General features: G+C 47.8%; 1 protein-coding gene across 2 annotated transcripts in view; it reads left to right on the forward strand.

Moving 5' to 3' along the window:
- Positions 1-723: 723 nt before the first annotated feature.
- The window catches only part of Nid2 (nidogen 2), a 61,561-nt gene continuing 44,229 nt past the window's right edge, over positions 724-18,055 (forward strand). For both annotated transcript variants that reach the window (XM_023723718.1, XM_023723719.1), the window contains exons 1-4: positions 724-1,001; positions 1,544-1,852; positions 12,051-12,283; positions 15,436-16,097. In XM_023723718.1, the coding sequence (XP_023579486.1) occupies positions 786-1,001; positions 1,544-1,852; positions 12,051-12,283; positions 15,436-16,097 (1,420 nt within the window). In that variant the 5' untranslated portion in view covers positions 724-785. The remainder of the gene's footprint in view (positions 1,002-1,543; positions 1,853-12,050; positions 12,284-15,435; positions 16,098-18,055) is intronic.

Here is an 18,055-nt window from a genome sequence, read left to right on the forward strand (position 1 = left end):
GGATGTTTGTGGTGGATGGGGACCCGGCAACCGCACAGCAGCTTTCCAGGTCGCACGGATCCCTGTCCTGCTGGGCAGCTCGGGTTACCCGCTGGGCAGCCGCCTTCGAGGGCTGCAGGCGCCCGGCAAAATCCCAAATGACCCCTCCCAGGGCAGGGTGCTGCCATAAGGGACCCTCAGCTCAGATAGCAAACCAGCACACTGCACCCCGTCGGATTCGTGTCTTCGCAGGAGCAGGGAGCCATCTCCCCGCCCCTGGAGGTATGGATCTGGACAGACCCACACAGCATTTCAGAGTGGCGAGTTCTCCACGCGGACCCCGCGGAGGGTCTCCAGCCCTGGGGAATACATACAAGACGGGGCTCCCCTTTCCCAGGGCCCGGCCTCTAGGGCAAGGGTGTCCGGCACCCGTGGCAGGACGCAGACCTCTCGCTGCAGCCACCCACCCACCCGCGCTCGGCCTGCCCCGCTCGCACGTCGCGCCCCAGGTCCTCGCGGGCCGTCAGGTCCCGGAAGCGGGGCCCGCGGGTCACCCCCGACGGGGGACCCCGGGAGCTCTCAGGGAGCGCAGGACGGGCGCCTGGAGCAGCCCAGCCACTGCTCCGAAAGCGTAATGAGAACCAGATGTGGCTGGCGCTGCGCGACTTTCTCAGAGCTCGTGATTGGTTCCTGGCCAAGGCCGGCAGCCAATCGGCGCGCGGGGCGGGCCCGCGGGGACCCAGGTTCGAGGCCGGTGGGGCTGGCAGGGACGCGCGGTGGTGGGGCAGCCCTCGGGCGGAGCGAGCATGCCGGGGAACCGGGCGGCCTGGCCGCCGTCGCCACCGCTGCCGCTGCTGCTCCTGCTGCTGTCGCGAGCCGCGGCGCTGCGCCCAGACGAGCTCTTCCCCTACGGGGAGTCGCGGGGAGACCAGCTCTTGCAGGAAGGCGACGACGAGAGCTCGGCACCCCTGCAGCTGGCGCTCCCGCTGCGCTTCTTGGATGCCCAGTTCGGCAGCCTCTTCGTAAGTTCAGCGCCTCTGGGGGCGCTCCCCGGCGCGCGTACTGCTGCTTCTTGGGGATCGGGGAAGGGATCCGCTCCCAGGAACCCTGCCTTCAGAGGAGGAAAGAGCCCAGGCTCCGCCGTCCTCCCAGGAGAAGTAGCTTTGCCTCAGTACAGCTGCGGGAGCCCGCGTGGGGGAGGAAGCCTTGCCCTGCCCTGCCGGGGAAGTGAGAACCGTTTCCAGCCACGTCTGCGCCCGGGGCAGCGAGGAAGGCAGGGCTCGCAGCGAGGGCTGCGAGAAGGCTGTGCGCATCTGCACAGCTGGGCGCTGTGTCCCTGGGAGCTCCAGGGCCGTTTGGGGCGTGAGAAGGTGGGCGAGTTCAGGGCACCCAGACCCGTGGCGCCGCGCAGTGACCGTCGCCGTAGTGGCACTGGACCCCCAGCCAGAGAGGAAGAAGAGGCTTTTCGCCCCTTCTTTTCTCGTGGGGCCGGCTGGAGCCGCGGTGGCCGCGCCCTGGGGACTGAGTGAGTGACCGTCACCGTTTTGTCCCTCTCGCCTCCTAGGTGGGCACCAACGGCATCATCTCCACCCAGGACTTTCCCAGGGAGACCCAATATGTGGACGATGATTTCCCTACCGACTTCCCGGCCATCGCCCCCTTTCTGGCAGACATCGACACGAGCCAGGGCAGGGGCCGGGTGTTGTTCCGCGAGGACACCTCGCCGGCTGTGCTGCGCCTGGCTGCCAGCTACGTGCGCACCGGCTTCCCGCGCTCCGCCGCCGGCTTCATCCCCACCCACGCCTTCCTGGCCACCTGGGAGCGCGTCGGCGCCTACGAGGAGGTCAGGCGGGGGGCTCAGCCCTCTGGGGAGGTAAGTGACCGAGGGACCCGACCACCCCCGCTGAGCGAGCCTAGCCGCGGGCTTGAATTCCGAACAGGAACCCAGGGACCAGCTGGGAGTTCCTTCTGAGTGTGCTCTTGTATTGAACTTTTGGTGGTACCAGCGCTCGGAGGCCTGGGAGGTGCAGAGGGTCGTTCCCCCCCCCCCCCAGTCTTCTGAGGCTCTGACACGTGGTCGCTGTCGCAGGGAAAACTGGTTGGGATAAATGAGAACCAGAGTGGCTTTGCCAAAGATCCTGGGAACACAGGGCAGTTTATTGTTAGACTCACCTGTTAGTTTGCAGGTAGTTTTGGTTATATATGTCCATTAAAAGAAAGATTAGAAAACACTAGAAATTTTAAAGAGAGCGAAAACTCGTTTTTTTTTTTTGTTACTGTTAAACATTTCTTTTTAATGTAGGTTTTCCAGCATCTTTCTGCATATTTATTGCTGATTGTTAACAAGAATGAGTTTCCATTGCCAATGCTGTAATGTAGCTTGCTTGTTTAGATTAGGGTATCTTGAATATGTTGCATTGTCAATAAATATGTTTCTATGACATTATTTATAATGACTGTGTGATATTTCAGTTTATTGGCCACAGATTTCTCAACCCGTGTTCCCAGTGACCATTAAAGTCATGCCCTTGTTTTCATTATTATAAATAATACCAGGAAGAACTTTTTAGAAAACTACAATCTTTGCACATCCCAGGAAGTACAACTGGGCCAGAGGGAATGTACTTTTTGGAAGATCCTTTATAGCTTTTGCCAGTTTGCCCTCCAGATTCCAGTTTACACGATCTTTCATTTACTGGAGACTGCCTGAGAAGTGTTTTATCGTCTCTATCTGCAGAAAGGAAAACAACCTAGGCTCCAGACTTTGGTCTTGGGAAGCAAGGTTGGAAGTATTCCAAATAAACATTGGGTGGGGCCAAGGTAGTTTGGTAAATGGCAAATTGCCTCATTTCTGGAGTAGGTAAAAAATTCCTTCTGTGCAGTTATACCCATGCTGGGCATGGGGATGCATTCCTGTAATCCCAGCACTCAGGAGACTGAGGCAGGAGAATGCTTGTGAATTCGAGACCAACCTGGGCTACAAAGTGAGCTCAAGGATAGCCTAAACTGTATAGTGAGAACTTGTCTCAAAAAGACAAAAGAAAGAAAGAAAGAAAGAAAGAAAGAAAGAAAGAAAGAAAGAAAGAAGGCCCAAATATAAATCATCATGCTGCAAGGGCTGAAACAATTTTTTTTTTCGGGTACCAGGGATTGAACTCAGGACCTTGTGCTTGCCAGGCAGGCGCTTAAGCCACTGAGCCATCTCCCCAGCCCAAGAAACCATCTTATTTATTTTAACTCATCATCCTGTTTCTTAGCTGTGGGTGGTGCATCTGAAGCTTGCTCATGGTCACTGCCTAGTCAAGATGGTGGCCTGATGGTCTGTGTTCTTAGTGTCCGAGTGTTGTGTCCTAAAACCTGTACTAAGCAAAGAAGACCTAAGAATCAAGATCATTTGAATTGATGGAGGGTCAGTTCAAACAAACACTGAGCATCTTTGCATGGAGTACAAGCCAAGTGCTGAGGACACAAAGACAATAAGGAAAGCCCCTACCTTTATGTTTCATTCATTCATTTTTGTTTATAAGTGCAAAAAACATAATTAAAAACCAGGCATGGTGGCACATGCCTGTAATCCCAGCACTTGGGAGGTTGAGACAGGAAGAGCTCTGCAAGTTCGAGGCCAGACTGGAGGCTACAAAATGAGCACATAACCAGCCTAAACTTCATAGCAAGACCTTGTCTCAAAAAAAAAAAAAAAAATATATATATATATATATATATGTATAATTAAAATTAAATATCACATGCTGATGATAGTAGAAAACTAAATGTTATTTATAATTCCACTAACTTGAAAGTCACCAGTGCTAATACTTTATTATACATTCTTATAGCTATTTTACAAAACTGAGGACATATTTTTGTGCATATAAGTTATATTCTAACACCATTGAGATTTATTCATTCAACAAACCATGATTGTACTTACTGTATGTCAGCATAGGGATAGACACTGTGAAAGGACATAATTTTCATCCAGTGGGACTCATATTTGTTGGGGACCCTCAATGGTTTTCAGTGGAATAAGTAGTCTCTTGGCTTAAGGATCCTGGCCCTGACTTTTCCTGTTCAGGGTGTATATGTGGGAAGGTTTCCCTGAGAAAGTAACTTTCAGTCTGCACTGAGTAGAACATTCTCGATGGACTGAATCACATGTGTCACCCTTGTGCTATAAAATAGGATATGTTAGGACACTGTAGATGGCATTTGGTTACAAAGACACAGAGCCGGAGAGGCCTGGGAAGCCAGGAGCCCAGGTGGGTCATGTTCTGGGAGAGTTTGCGTTTGGTCCTTAAGTTGTAGTAGTGAACATTTGCAGTATTTTAGGCAGGTATTTCTGGTTTTATTTTGTTTTGTTTTATTTATTTATTTATTTATTTATTTATTTATTTTTTGGCAGAACCGGGGATTGAACTCAGGCCCTTGCGCTTGCCAGGCAAGCGCTTATTCTACTGAGCTATTTCCCCGGCCCCAGCTATTTTCCCGGCCCCTGTTTCGTTTTAAAGGGAGCTCTTTTCTGACTTTGTTGAGGAGGTAAGGAGACAAAGAACAGAGTGACTACTTAGGTAATTATTAAATGTTGTTTATTCAAGCTATCTTGTCAAATTCTTGCATCAATATTTTATCATGCTATCATTCCACCACAATCCTATCAGATAAGTACGAGAATCACGGTTTGCATTTCATAGATAAATGGCAAGTACAAGACAAAGCAATTGCCCAAATCCTGCTCTTAGGGAGGAAAAGGCAAGTTTAAAATACAAGTTTCTTGAGTTTTCAGTGTTTTTTTGTTTGTTTGTTTGTTTGGCTAGCCCCACTTCCCTGGTATAGGTGGTAAAAGCAGAAACAGCAACAGCTATGTCTTTCCCCAGACTTCAGCAAGTAAGCCTTAAGTTTTATTGTCCTGATGTGAATTGGGTACCAGAAGGGTCCTTAGAAGAGTTTTCATTCAAAGGAAGCTTGAGCTTGGAAGGAAATCTGCTCGAAGGCTACTCCTGATGCCAGCGTCACTTCCGGTGCTCTGAAGAGCCTCGGCTGCGTGTGCATCTTTTAAGCAAGAAAGCAGTGACAACGTTGATGAATTGGAGTCATGAAATCGTGCTCCAGCATTTGGGTACCAAGTCTGTGAGGGCTTATTTGAAATAAAAGTTGTCATGCCGGCACGGTGGCTTCATCCACTGTTCTCCTGCATTGCTTCTGCATGCTGCATATAGTGCTTCTCTCGCCGAATTTTCAGGACAGTGGTGAAATCAGTGGCGACGTAAACACATTTTGGAAAAAAAAATGAATTTGCAAGTCTTCTCCGGTGACTTTGGAAGTAGACACTCAGCCTTGATCTTGGTTTCCTGACCTATAAATCGAGGCAGCCACCCCAACCCTCACAGGATTATCATGAGAATTAACTGAGGCAGTGTTTTTAAGTATCATTCCAGCCCCTTAGACCTAATGTGTGCAAATGCTGAGCCAGTCTCGGTTCCCCAGTTTAGCTTGTTATTTGTTGCGGGCCCTTGTTTGTTTTCCTGGCCTCCTGGCTTCCCTGGCCTCTCTGGCTCTGTGTCTCTATAACCAAATGTCATCCACAGGGTCCTAACACATCCCACTTTATAGCACAAGGATGACACATGCGATTCATTCCATTGAGAATGTTCTACTCAGTGCAGGCTGAAAGTTACTTTCTTTTTAAAAAAATTTTTACTTTAGGGAAGGGTTACAGGGTGTTCAGGGTCTCACTACTAGATTGGACTCATAGTGATGCCCTCTTCCCCGATTTACAGCCTCCCTAGAGCTGGGATTACAGGTGCGTGCCACCTTGCCTAATCTCAATCGCTGTCTCAGTGTGCCCTGGGGGTGGGGCCAGCATGGCAGGCCCAGGGGTCCAACCCCCAGCCCCTGCGCCTGAGCTATTTGGCTGGCCCTTGAAAGTTACTTTCTCATGGAAACCTTCTCACATGTATCCCCCTAAACAGGAAGAACAAGGGCCAGGCTCTTTAAGCCTACTGATCCCACTAAAAGCCAATCCTGGCCCCCAACAAATTTGCCCCACTAGAGCCCCAGGTTCTAGTTCTTTTGTTTTACTATCTTGTAAAGATACAGTGATGAAAGTCCACTGTGTAAAGATTCCCTTTTTTGGGGGGGCAGCCCTCTCGGTTACCCTTCTATCCCTTTCTTGGACAGAGACTTTCTTAGCCTCAATAATTTTGCTCTTATAAAAAAAAGATGACTTTTTCTGACTTATTTTGGGGAAAGTGAAGTTAGGGCAGGAAAAGCTTTGTAGATTCTCTCTTTTTTTTAACTTTGCTCATCAAAATAATTCTTCACTATGGCTGTATGTTGAATTGGTCTTAGAATGTTTTCATTTAGAAAGGAGAGTTGAGGTTTCTGTTTGGGCCAAGGATGTTTTTTCAATTACCCACATTGAAAGTTCTTCTAAATACTTTGAAGAGTCCTGGGACTTGAGCTCTAGCTTTAATAGTTTTTTGGAGGACTTTTTTTTTTTTTGGCAAACCTAATCTATTTTGCTTGAAGGACTATGTGAGTTTTACAAGGCTTTCTTCAGGCTTGGCACATTTTCTTGCAAAGGGACTGGAAAGTCGAAGTTATCAGAGGAATGGCATCTTTGCGATTTAAAACGGTTTCAGTTGGTGCCCTTTCTGTTCGTGGATCGTCACACTCAGTGTGACAGGACACAGTGCCCAACACTGCAGGAATGCCAAAGTGTAATTGCACTGGAAAAAATGTACACAAATAGTGCTTATCAACTCAATTAATCTCAGACTTCTTGAGCTAACAGGCGGTTCGCGGAGCAGAGTTGTGGTGTTGACCTTCAAGGAACCTATTCGTGGAAGACATGGAGACCAGCGTGTACTTTAGCTCTGGGTTTTGTTGTTTTTTTTGTGTGTGTGTTTGTTTGTTTTCAGGGGCGGGGTAATGTGATGGTGGTGTCATTTAAGGATGGAGGTTACAAAGAGCAGGATTACACAGATGTGGGGAGTAAGTGTGTGGAATGTTTTTGTTGACTTAGACTTTAGGTCTCGTTGTAAAGAACGGATATAGGGCATGAGGTGGCGGAGACTGTTCTGCGCCAGGCACGTCCTAGAAGAGGCCGGGAGCGCTGAGGATGGAGATAAGGATAAAGGAACCGCAGGGCAGTGACGGAAGAGGTGAATGGGAGGTTGCTCAGTGGAGGCCTCCGTGGGGACTGGGGTTCTGATCTGTTGTCAAGCATGATTGTCATTGACCAAGAGAGTTGTCCTTTGTGCTGGTGTTTTGACTTCTGGATCTGGGGTCTGGAAGAGAGAGACCTATCACTTAACTGAACATTGATCCTGAGTCTGAGATATGGCTGTAAAGGCCTAGAAACTATAGACAAATATGAAATTTTGCTCGACTAAGTATCAGGAAGGACAGACTCTTAGGGATGTGATAACATTGAGCATTATCTCTGGGTTTTTGGCAAGTTCTATAGGACACAGTAGAAGGACGAGTGAATGTGGTCAGTACGCCCGCGATAGTGTCCTTCAGGCGGTGGGAGATGAAGGAGTACGAGAAGAACTGAAAACACACAAGTCAGAGCCAAGGGCCTCCTGACCCTGGAGAGCATGGAGCCCTAAGGACAACTTAGTGACCCCTGGAGGACTCACCCTGCTCTTCATTTCTGTTTTTGCTTTGGTAAACCTCAGGCAAACCCCTTGAGGATAGGGGTGACAATTCTGACTTTTTTTTTCGGTAGATGGCTGACATTATTGAACAAATTGCAAATATAGAAACTCTTAGAGGGACACATTTTCTGTCTGTCAGCCCAGCTCTGTCGAGTGTCACATCAACACTGAGGGGTGATGCCCTGTGTCTGCGTGAAGGAGGCGGACTCTTGCTTTCTGCTGGGGTTCTGGCCTTTCTCTTGTTGATAACAGATGGCAGAAAGCTAGAAGCAGGGCAGCCTTTGGCCTAACCCACTCTGTGCTGCCCCGCCCACCCCGGGGCCCCTTGGTGCTCTTAGACCCTGGCCATGCTGGGAGCCAGTGACCGTGCCGCAGAGTTGGCAGCCCATCTGAGGGTTTTCCTTGGGAGCCCGAGTGTGTGGGGCTCTCGCAGAGGGTTATATCTAGGAATGCTGGGACCTTTCCGGTTTGGAAGCTCGTCAAGGAGTTCGGAGGAGGAGCCCTTCAGGCCTGCATGAAGCGGGCTCTTCAGCAATTCAGTGTGGAATTTTGTAAAACTGACTGAACGTTGGAGTGTGGTGGTTTTTAAACCACCCGACTCTTTCAGAGAGTCACTTGTGATCATAAATTCTATTGAAAAGGAAGTTGTCTTCCTCTGATGTTTGCCTGTTTCAGTGGAAATACGGAAATTAAACACTTGCGTCTATAACGAGTACTTGTCTCAAGGGTGGCATTGAAAATACATTGACTACATTGTAATTGAAATGCATGTTGGCTGACCAAGGGAAGGAGAAATACAGTGCTGCATGCTCAGATTCCACCGTGAAAAGCCAGACTCTCCCTTTCCCAGGTCTGTTTACTTGTGCCTGGCCTTCCTCCCGTCCCCTCCCTTCCTCACCATCTCTACAACCCCCTTATCTTACAGACTTTCTCTACACTTAGGACCAGGATTTCCCCTCTCTTCCCTTGACTGGGGATGATTGGTGCCAGCAGCTTCAGGGCTTAGCTGTTTAAAATGAGATTTTCGAGCTCATTGGGGCAGGGCATCTACTCCAACAGGGTCCCTTCTCCTCCCCTGCCGACTCTTCTCTCCCTGGTTGAACTTTCCTTATTCTGATCGATGTTAAACTCTGAAATGAATTACATGTAGACACGGTGGGGAAAACAACCTTCGTTTACATTTGGCAGAAGTTAAGGCTTCTTATCTATGAGGTTCTAGAAAACATTCCTTAAAAGTCAAATTTTGCTGATGGAACAGTTAACAAACTCAGCAATAACAATTACACCAGACTCTCTGGCTATTAGTTAGTAAACTGAGTGCAAGAAAAGAAAGAAGGAAAGAAAGAAAGAAAGAAAGAAAGAAAGAAAGAAAGAAAGAAAGAACAAAATAACTTTTTGTCTGAGATCTTAGCATATTTGCTTTTTTCTGAAAATGATTTCTACAGTTCTGTGCTGTATCTACAAGACCTCGAAATGATGCTTTAAAATTAAACCCTGAAAGAAAAAAAATAACATTAGGAAAGAGCACACCACAGAGAAGGACCCAGGGCTATTTTTTTTAGTTCAATGGAACGCTATTTTCTGTGCTTCATTTGCTGCCTAGCAGTATGAGAAGTTCATGGTCTTCAATAAATGGACATGTCCAAGGTCATGTCATTTATGAAATAAGTAATATTCTTAAAATGCCTTCTAGTTCTGATCTAGTGAAGGACACAGAGTCCTAAGTAAGCACCCAAGCACTGTTGCTGTCCTTTGGAAAAGGGAGAGGGATAATATCTGGATGAAGGTGAAGGTCAGAAGTGTGTTATTGAAAATATGAGAGTAACTAGGACATCGAAAGGCGATTCTGGGCTGGGCGTGGTGGTCCCCACCTGTAAGGTGAACATTGGGGAGGCTGAGGCAGGACAAGACCTGGAAGTCCAAGGCCAGCGTAGGCTACAAAGGTAAGTTTAAGGCGGGCTTCAACTGCATAGCGAAATCCTGTCTCAAAAAAATCAAATAGAATAAAATGAAAGGGTGATTCTGCAGTCACTTGGGGTTGAGCTGTAGCTCCTCAGGCTCCCAGGTCTCTCTGTGGCCTTTTTCTGCTCTGCTTTGGCTCCTGCAGGGTTAATCCACTCCCAGGCTCACAGCTCACTGTGGTACCTGCCTACCCCCCACCCGAGGCCTTGGGCACACATGCTCCACTGTCCCCATGACCCCTGCTGCTTTCCTCCCATAAAAGGAGGACTCCCCTGGGTACTTTGCATTGTCCTTTGCTCCTGTGCATTTTAGCACCAGGCATGATGCGTGGAGCTCAGCACACAGCCGGCTGTTCAGGGTCCAATGGGAAGGAGAATGGGCTTTGCAGTCCCACGGCCACTGCGCGGGTGGAATGTTCTGGAAATGCTCACAGGATGTTACAGAGGGTCAGCGAGCCAGGAATTCAGCAGGGACTTAGGTCATGTCCAGCGGGTGGCTTGTGGTGCAGAAGGGTGCCAGTAAGGGATCTGAGGAAGACACAACAGAACTATGCTTCGAGCAGTTGAGGCTGGGAGAATCCACTGGCTGGCATGCAGGGAGGCTCAGGCTGACCGGAGGTGCGGGGCAGGGGCTCGGCTGGCTGCTGGCACCTGCGTGACCCTAGGCACGCCTGCTTGCTAGTCCCTGCGTCTTTCCTCCCACACGTAATGTGACAATGGCTCCGCAGCTGCAGGGAAGATGTAGGTGAGGCTATGAACGCAATAGAGAGGCCTTTGGGTCAGCCAGTGCCTAACACAGTGCTCATCCATCGTGGCATTTCATATAGAGATGAGTGGGTCATCCAGATGACAGGCAGTGAGCGCCCAGAATTCCAAACTAGGACAGTGTCTATAGGATCGGACAAGTTCATTTTGCTATATTCACTTACCTCCAGATGAGGTTTAATGAGAGAAGTTTGAAACTTCAAAAAAAAAAAAATTTAACCTATATTTTACCTGTACATATTTCAACTGATGATCTACATTGATGGGTGATGCTTTTAATAAATAACATCATTTATAAACTTATATTTAGAATTGAAGAGGAAGCTCTAGAGGAGATTGTATTTAAAACTGACTTGGGAATGGAGTACTACTCAGCCCCAAAGAAGGATAAATTTGAGTCACTTGTGAGACAATGGGTGGATCTTGAGACTGCAGTTCTAAGTGAAATTAATCAGACAAAGTTAAATATCATATAGTTTCTCTGATATGAGGAACCCCCACTATAAATAATTTAAAGAGCAAAATAAAAGAAAAATGGACAGGGAGATTGTGAAGATGAGAAGGTGGTCTGGAGAAAGGGGGAGGGGACATAATCATGATGTAATATCTGTATGACAACTTCCACGAGGTTAACATAGTATAATTGCTGGGAATGTCAAACAAATGCCTTTTTTAAAAAAAAAAAAAATATGTGTTTGATACAGGGTCTTGCTATGCAACTCGGACTTGTAGTAAACCCGGTCTCCGTGGCTGGCTCAGCACTCTTGGGGGTTGGGCCAGTGTGGCATGTGGTGCTGGGGATTGAATCCTGGTCCCTGTGCTTGCCTAAGCAGGCACTTAGTCTGCTGAGCTATCTTGCTGGCCCTCAAACATATCTTTTTTTTTTTTTTTTTTTTTTTTTTTTTTTTTGTGGAACCGGGGATTGAACTCAGACCCTTATGCTTGCCAGGGAAGCACTTATTCCACTGAGCTATCTCCCTGGCCTTTAGTATCTATTTTTAAAAATTAATTTTATTGAGAAACAAATAGCAATGAGACCGTTTCAAAACAGGTTAGTAGGACAGTTACAGTAATTAATACATTGCGTATTGTTGTCGTCGTAGGAGTTATTCATAGTACAAGTTACAGACATGATATCCTGTCCAAACACTATTAGTACAAATCTTTCTTTTCACTGAATTAAGAGAAAGTAGCTGTGTATCTATCCTATTTTGTATGCACATATACAAAATGGTCCTTCATTTATAGTCTCTTATATTGTTTAGCTTTGTCGGAGATGGGTATTCCATTGCCATTTAAATATTGTAGGTGTGTGAATTCAGCAAAGTTATCTAATATAGGCCAGTAGTCCATAATAGTAGTGGGTTATCCATAGGACTGGCAATGTCAGAAGTTGTTTCAACTGGGCATGGTGGCGCGTGCCTATAACCCCAGCTCTTGGGAGGCTGTAAATGTGTGGATCACTATGAGTCTGATCTAATAGGAAGACCCTGAACATCCTGTAGACCCTTCCCTAAAATACAAAAAAAAAAAAAAAAGTTGTCTCAAACATATCCTAATACAAACATAAAACTGCCTTGGGGGAATTCTGAGAAGGGTGAAAATTCTTTGTCCTTTGATGCTTTGCTTGTGTTGCTTTGTTTGTTTGTTTGTTTAAAGGATGTTTCCAATTCCTTTTTCACAGCTGAACACGTTCCAGGCGGTTTTGGCCTACGATAGGTCTGATAGCTTCGCAATCTTTCTCTACCCCGCCGACGGGCTGCAGTTCTTTGGCACTCGCCCCAAAGAGTCTTACAACGTCCAGCTGCTGCTTCCAGCTCGGGTGGGCTTCTGCAGAGGGGAGGCCGAGGACATGAAGCGAGAAGGGCCGTACTTCAGCCTGACTAGCACTGAACAGTCTGTGAAAAATCTCTACCAGTAAGTAAAAGAGCTCTTGGCCCTTGAATGTCATGACCTTTCATGGGCTTCTGACCTCCAGTGGCCACAGACCACTAAACAGTAGCTCAGTGGCTTGTAAGAAAGGCATCAGATCAAAGCCAGGGACTAAATGGAACCCTTGGGAGAACAGTTTCCCTTATTCTCCTGCCCTATTGGGTTTAGAAAATAGAAATAACAGTGCGTATATGTTTCTGTAGGGCTGTGTGTGTGTGTGTGTGTGTGTGTGTGTGTGTGTGTGTGTGTGTGTGTTTGCAGGGTCCACTGAGGCTCGCTATGAAAAACATTGTTTGTGGAGCCACATAAAAATCTGCAGGAAAATAGCTGCCTTGATGGTGGATTTGGGGGTTAATCATTTCATAGGAAGAGACGCTGTGAGTCTGTCTTTGGGATGGATACTGTTAAAAATTAAATTATGAGTAATCTAACCCAGAAAAAAATCAATAAATACAACTAATGGATGATAGATGGTTAGAAGTCTCAGGATGTCGTTATGCCTTCATGACCTGATGTCATGGTTTTCTGGGGGTGTGGCCAGAATTGCACCTGGTCCTTATTCCCAGTGTGGTTGCAGTCTGCTTCAGCATAACCCTTGTTGCATTGAGCCACAGTGATATTTATTAACTATGGTATTTTAGATTTTTGGTTTTCTTTCTTTCCTAGATACTAGTCCAGGGTTCCTAAGTTGCTTCCTGGCTTCTCTAGCTCCTTCTTGGTTTAGGAAGTCATTCCAGGTTGAGGAACTACTCACACTGTTCACTCCGCTCCGCCAGAGGGTGTGGCAGACAGCTCCAGCGGCAGATGGTTACTCGGAGCTCACATTGACTGGGGGCTTATGGTTTGCTAAGCATTTTGCTAAACGCTTCCAGATGTTGTCTTGATTAAAATTCACCAGAATCAAAGGAGACAAGCGCTACTATAGTCTCAATTTTACAGAGAAGCTTAGAAAGTTAAGTCAGTGGCCTGTGAGTTTGGAGTGGCCAAGCCGCAGTCAGAGCTCAGGCGTGAGACCTGAACCTCACCCTCCTTTGTGCTGAGTTCTTCTCTTCGTGTCAGGCGTCTTTAGGGCTCCATCTGAGCAGCCCTTGAATCCAGGTTCTGGGGTGTTTACTCATGCTCTCGTCCGTCCCCTCCCTCCTCTCTCCTGTGTACCCTTCTCTTCTACTCAGTAGCTCTCAGTGTCTGTACGCCTCAGATATTAGGAAGAGCTGAGAGGGGCCGAGCATTTGAAATTCACAGATTTTGAAAGCCCAGACTGTGCATACCAGCAACTTGTCCTCTGATAAGCTAGTTGGACTGATGGCTCAACCAGTGCAGAGTGCTAGAGTAGGTGCTGACATCTGCAAGGCCGCAGGAGCCAGCGGAGGCCAAGGAGCCTGTGGGAGAATCGTTGTGTTCCTCCACCAGAGGCCTAAACGCTCACGCACGCACGCACACACGCACACACACACACACGCGCGCGCGCGACACTTTTACTTATCCCTTCCAGGCCTCTCTCTCATTTTTATATTTGATGCCTCTCAAAAATCTCAGAATTATTCAAGAATAATTGTATAAGCGTGAGACACAGAGCCAAAATGAAGGACACAGATATTTTTAAAAGTGAAATTTACATTTCATATAAAACTAGGTGCAGTCAACAAACAACAATGTTAAATAAAAGAAAAAAATTACCCCTGGTTACTGTCTCAAGTGCAACCAGTAATTTTTTTTTTTTTTTGGGGGGGGGAAGGGGTGCTCAGGATGCCTTCAGGGCAGGTCTGGTTTGGCTTGAGGATGAGGGGATTGAACCACAGCATCCTGAGCCTGACTGCTTTGTTTCAGCAGGCACTTAAACACCTGAGCTAATGGGCAGGCCCCCCAGTGCAACCAGTATTAACAGTCCTTACAGAATTTCCTGTTGCTTTAGAAGATACCCAGGCAAATACCTAGCCCGAAGAGCAAAGGCCTTTTGTTCTCATAGAACTCAGTGAATTTTTAAATTATCTTATTAGTCATTCTTATTCCTTGCTGCTGACTTTGAAGGAAATTCCACAGTGTGGGAGAACTCAAGCGTAGCATTTTGTACAAACACCAGAAAAGTCTACAAATTCTTGTGTCCAAACTACTCAGGCCCTTCTCAGCTCAATTTTCACTTATTTTTTTTTTTAAACACCATATAGATATAATAGTTGTTTTCTTAAAAATGTATCACTGACTCAAAAAGTTACAGCTCACTAGGATATTTGGAAGGCTGAGTGGAGTCCTTGTTCTTCCCTAGTGGAGAAAATGAGTGATCTGTTTCCAAACATTTCTGGAAAGACTTGTACCTCTGACTCCTTTCCTTTTGACGAAGCTGTTCTTATTTCATCCTTAACTTGGTTCTACATTTGCTCAAGCCTGTTTAGACCTTTATATACTTTAAAAATGTATTCACACTGATTCTCCACGCTCTGTGGTTTAATTTATAGTCCAGTCCCTGTGAACAGGGTGTATGTTTAACATTCTGTAGAATAGTGGTGATCCCACTGCCAGTGGCGGTATTTTGGCTTCTTGCAATAGAATACAGTAGGGTAGATGTTTAGAACAGGGGCTTGTGGTGCTAGCAACTGACCTGAACCCAAGCTCTGCCAATGATTAGTTATGTGAACTCAGCAACAGTTAATTTCTCTAACCCATTTTTCTCTGAGTAAAATTAGGCGTTACCGCTGTTCCTACCTTATAGAGTGTAGTGAAAAGTGTCACGTGCTTGGCAGGAGGACCCCAGCGCCTAGCACTGGTCGCTGTTTATGTGTCTGGTGGTAAATTTGAAGCAAAAGTGTTCTTGAGTTGGTGGTGGTGGTGGTGGTGGTGGTGGTGGGGAATCAAATATTTCGATGCTGCCTGTTTGTTTTCAGCTAGATTTTTAGATAAGACACTTTGGCCTCCAGAGCAGATTTATAACTTGATAGCATGGCATTCTAAACATAGCATGAAATAAATTCCAGGATCATCTTTTTGGTTAGCGCAAAGTCTGCTTTTACAGTGCGTTATACCCCAGGAAACTCCTTGATCTGCTCTTCATAGTCTTTCAGTGTCAAGCTAAAGTGCTCACTTTGCGGGGAGGAGGGTGAGTGGATATTTTTGTTAGGATGAACTGTTTCCTTTCTGTTTAGACTAAGCAACATGGGGATCCCCGGAGTGTGGGCCTTTCATATTGGGAGCAGCTCCCCGCTGGACAACTTCCAGCCTGCCACAATTGGAAGCGATCTTCCTACAGCTCAACCTTGGGCTCCCCGGGAGCATCCAGGCAGCCACGCCGCCGCCCTGGAAGGTGACTACACAGAGGGCAATATGGATTACTACGACGAGAATGAGGAGGAAGTTGAATATCCCCCTAGCGACCTAGGGGAGACGCCGGACGCTCAGAGCACAGTGGACCACCCAGCAACTAGTGACGGGCTATCCTACCCTGAAACAGAATCTGCCAATGCGGACCCTCCAACCAAAGAGGCGGCAACCCTGGGAGGCGCGGAGACTCCTGCTTTAGGAGACCACGTGCAGCCCTTGGATCAGGCGGGGACCAGAAGCCCCGCTCTCTTAGAGGTCGATGGACATTCCCTGGATCCTTCCCAGGGGGGCTCCGCGCGCCAGCCTGGAGACCGAGCCGTGCAGCCCCACTCCGAGCGGAGACCCCTGCCTTCCGACCCCGACCCGCCCGCAGCCCGTCCACAGGGAGAAGTTCTTCCCGATTACGCTGGGCCTGGCCACCCTGCGCCGGTGGGTGGACAGAGGCCGGGGGTCGGCGTGGAGGATGAGATTGGCTCCGACACTGAGGGTGAGTGCACCACAAATGCTGCTGGTGACGTTTCATTTTTAAAATGTTAGTTTTGGCTGGATGGGGTGGTGTTCACTTGCGATCCCAGCACGCGGGGAGGCTGAGACAGGAGGATCACAAGTTTGATCTCAGTTGGGCAATTTAGCGACTTTAGCAGGACCCTGTCTCAAAATACAAAAAGGAGCAGGGATAGAAGTAGCTCAGTGCAAAGGCCCCGGGCTCAATCCCCAGTACTGGGGTGGGGTGTGGGGGTGGGAATCACAAGTTAGTTTTGTGTAGAGTTGCGATTTTTCTCTAAGGTGAAAAGTTTGGAAGAAAATTGGAACTGATTTTTATTCCCTGCGTTTCAGGATATAAATTTCCTTTGCCGCGTAAATCCTGGCAGGCAGATTCTGGTTGACGTCTCTTGACCATTAATAACGCGTTTTAAAAAACAGGCCTCAGGAAGTTAGGGGGAAGAGCAGCGGCTTGGCCGGCTCAGCCCTCGGGTGTAGTGAAGAATTGCAGCTAGGGAGCACAGTGGAGCTGAAATGTTCTGGGGTCTGGGGCTTTCGCTTTGAGAGGCGGGCTGTGCAGCTCGGAGGCGCAGGCCACCCTCTCCTCAGGACAGCCCCAAGCTCCCGGGTGGGAGCTGCACCGCCATATGGGGCTGCGGGAGCCCACCGCGGCTGCTGCCTTTTCTGGCTCCAGGCCGTGCAGCTGTGGCGGTCACTTCCCTGACTCCGCTGCCCTGACTCCCTGAGCATGGGGAGAGGGAGGCAAGGAGGGAAGGTGGCGGGGACGCAGGGCTTGGTCAGCCCAGGCCCAGACCCAGGTCGGAGCAGTCCTTGCTCCCGGCGCCAGCTCTCTCCCTGAGCTCCTACCCAGCCTCTCAGGTCCAAGGACCTCTAGTCAGAGCTCTACCAAGAGGAAGAGCCAGAGGCTAACGCTGGCTTTTGAACTGTTGCTCTTTTTTTCACCTTTTCTGTCTTCCCTCCCCTTTGTGACAGAACAGTCTTGCCCTAGCAAAGAGGGCCTCCTGGGCTTCTCTGCAGCATGGGTCTACAGGATTTTGCTTCAGAGGTACTTATTTCAGGGGGGAAGAAAATAATGTGTGACCAAGAGGATGCTGGTGATGGCTGGAGGGAACACACTGGCATCAGGTTTACATTTTAATTCTGGCTACCTTGAGGTGGCTTCTGTAGGCCTCCGATTTCTCATACCTTCATTGGGAGAATTAAATGAGATGATGTATGCGAAGTTTTTGGCATCACAGTAGTTGGTTCTTAGAAATTGTTGGCTGCCCTTACTAATTGTGGAAGATTGGGAATGGACGGAGAACGGGTAGAGAATGACAAATGATCTTATTCAAGAATTTTGTCTTGAGGTTCGATCCTGGGTGTGCTGTCAGCCCCGCCCCCAGGGCTCCCTGAGATAGTGACTGACACTGGGCATGGTGGCTCTGTCTGTAATTCCAGCACTTGGGGAGGCTGAGAACAGGAGGATCACTGTGAGTCTGATTTGTGTAGTGAGACCTTGTACTAAATACAAAACAAAACATTTGTCTCAATTGGTGTCTGAGGACCCACATTTTTGTAATGCTGAAGATGTGAATCTTAGCTAGGAGTAGTGGGCATGCCTGTAATCCCAGCACTCAGGAGGCTGAGGCAGGAGGATCCTTTCAAGTTCAAGACCAGCCTATGCTGCAAAGTGAGCTCAAGGCCACCCTGAGCTGTATGGTGAGACCCTGATTCAAAAAGAAAAATAATAATAATAATAATAATAATAATAATAATAATGGGAGTTTTGTAGAGGTTTCAGAACCTTTCAATCTCTCTAGTGATCTCCAGAATTTCCTCCCTGTGTTCTCTCTCTCTAAAGAGATACTAAAGTCAAGTAACAAAGATTTCCACAGAGGGACTTGGAGGTGAAGATGGCCTCAGTGGTGGCCTTTCCTTTGTGGCTTGTGATTTTCTGTC

This window comes from Octodon degus, unplaced genomic scaffold, assembly GCF_000260255.1.
Source record: "Octodon degus isolate 3935 unplaced genomic scaffold, OctDeg1.0 scaffold00102, whole genome shotgun sequence".
NCBI lineage: Eukaryota > Metazoa > Chordata > Mammalia > Rodentia > Octodontidae > Octodon > Octodon degus.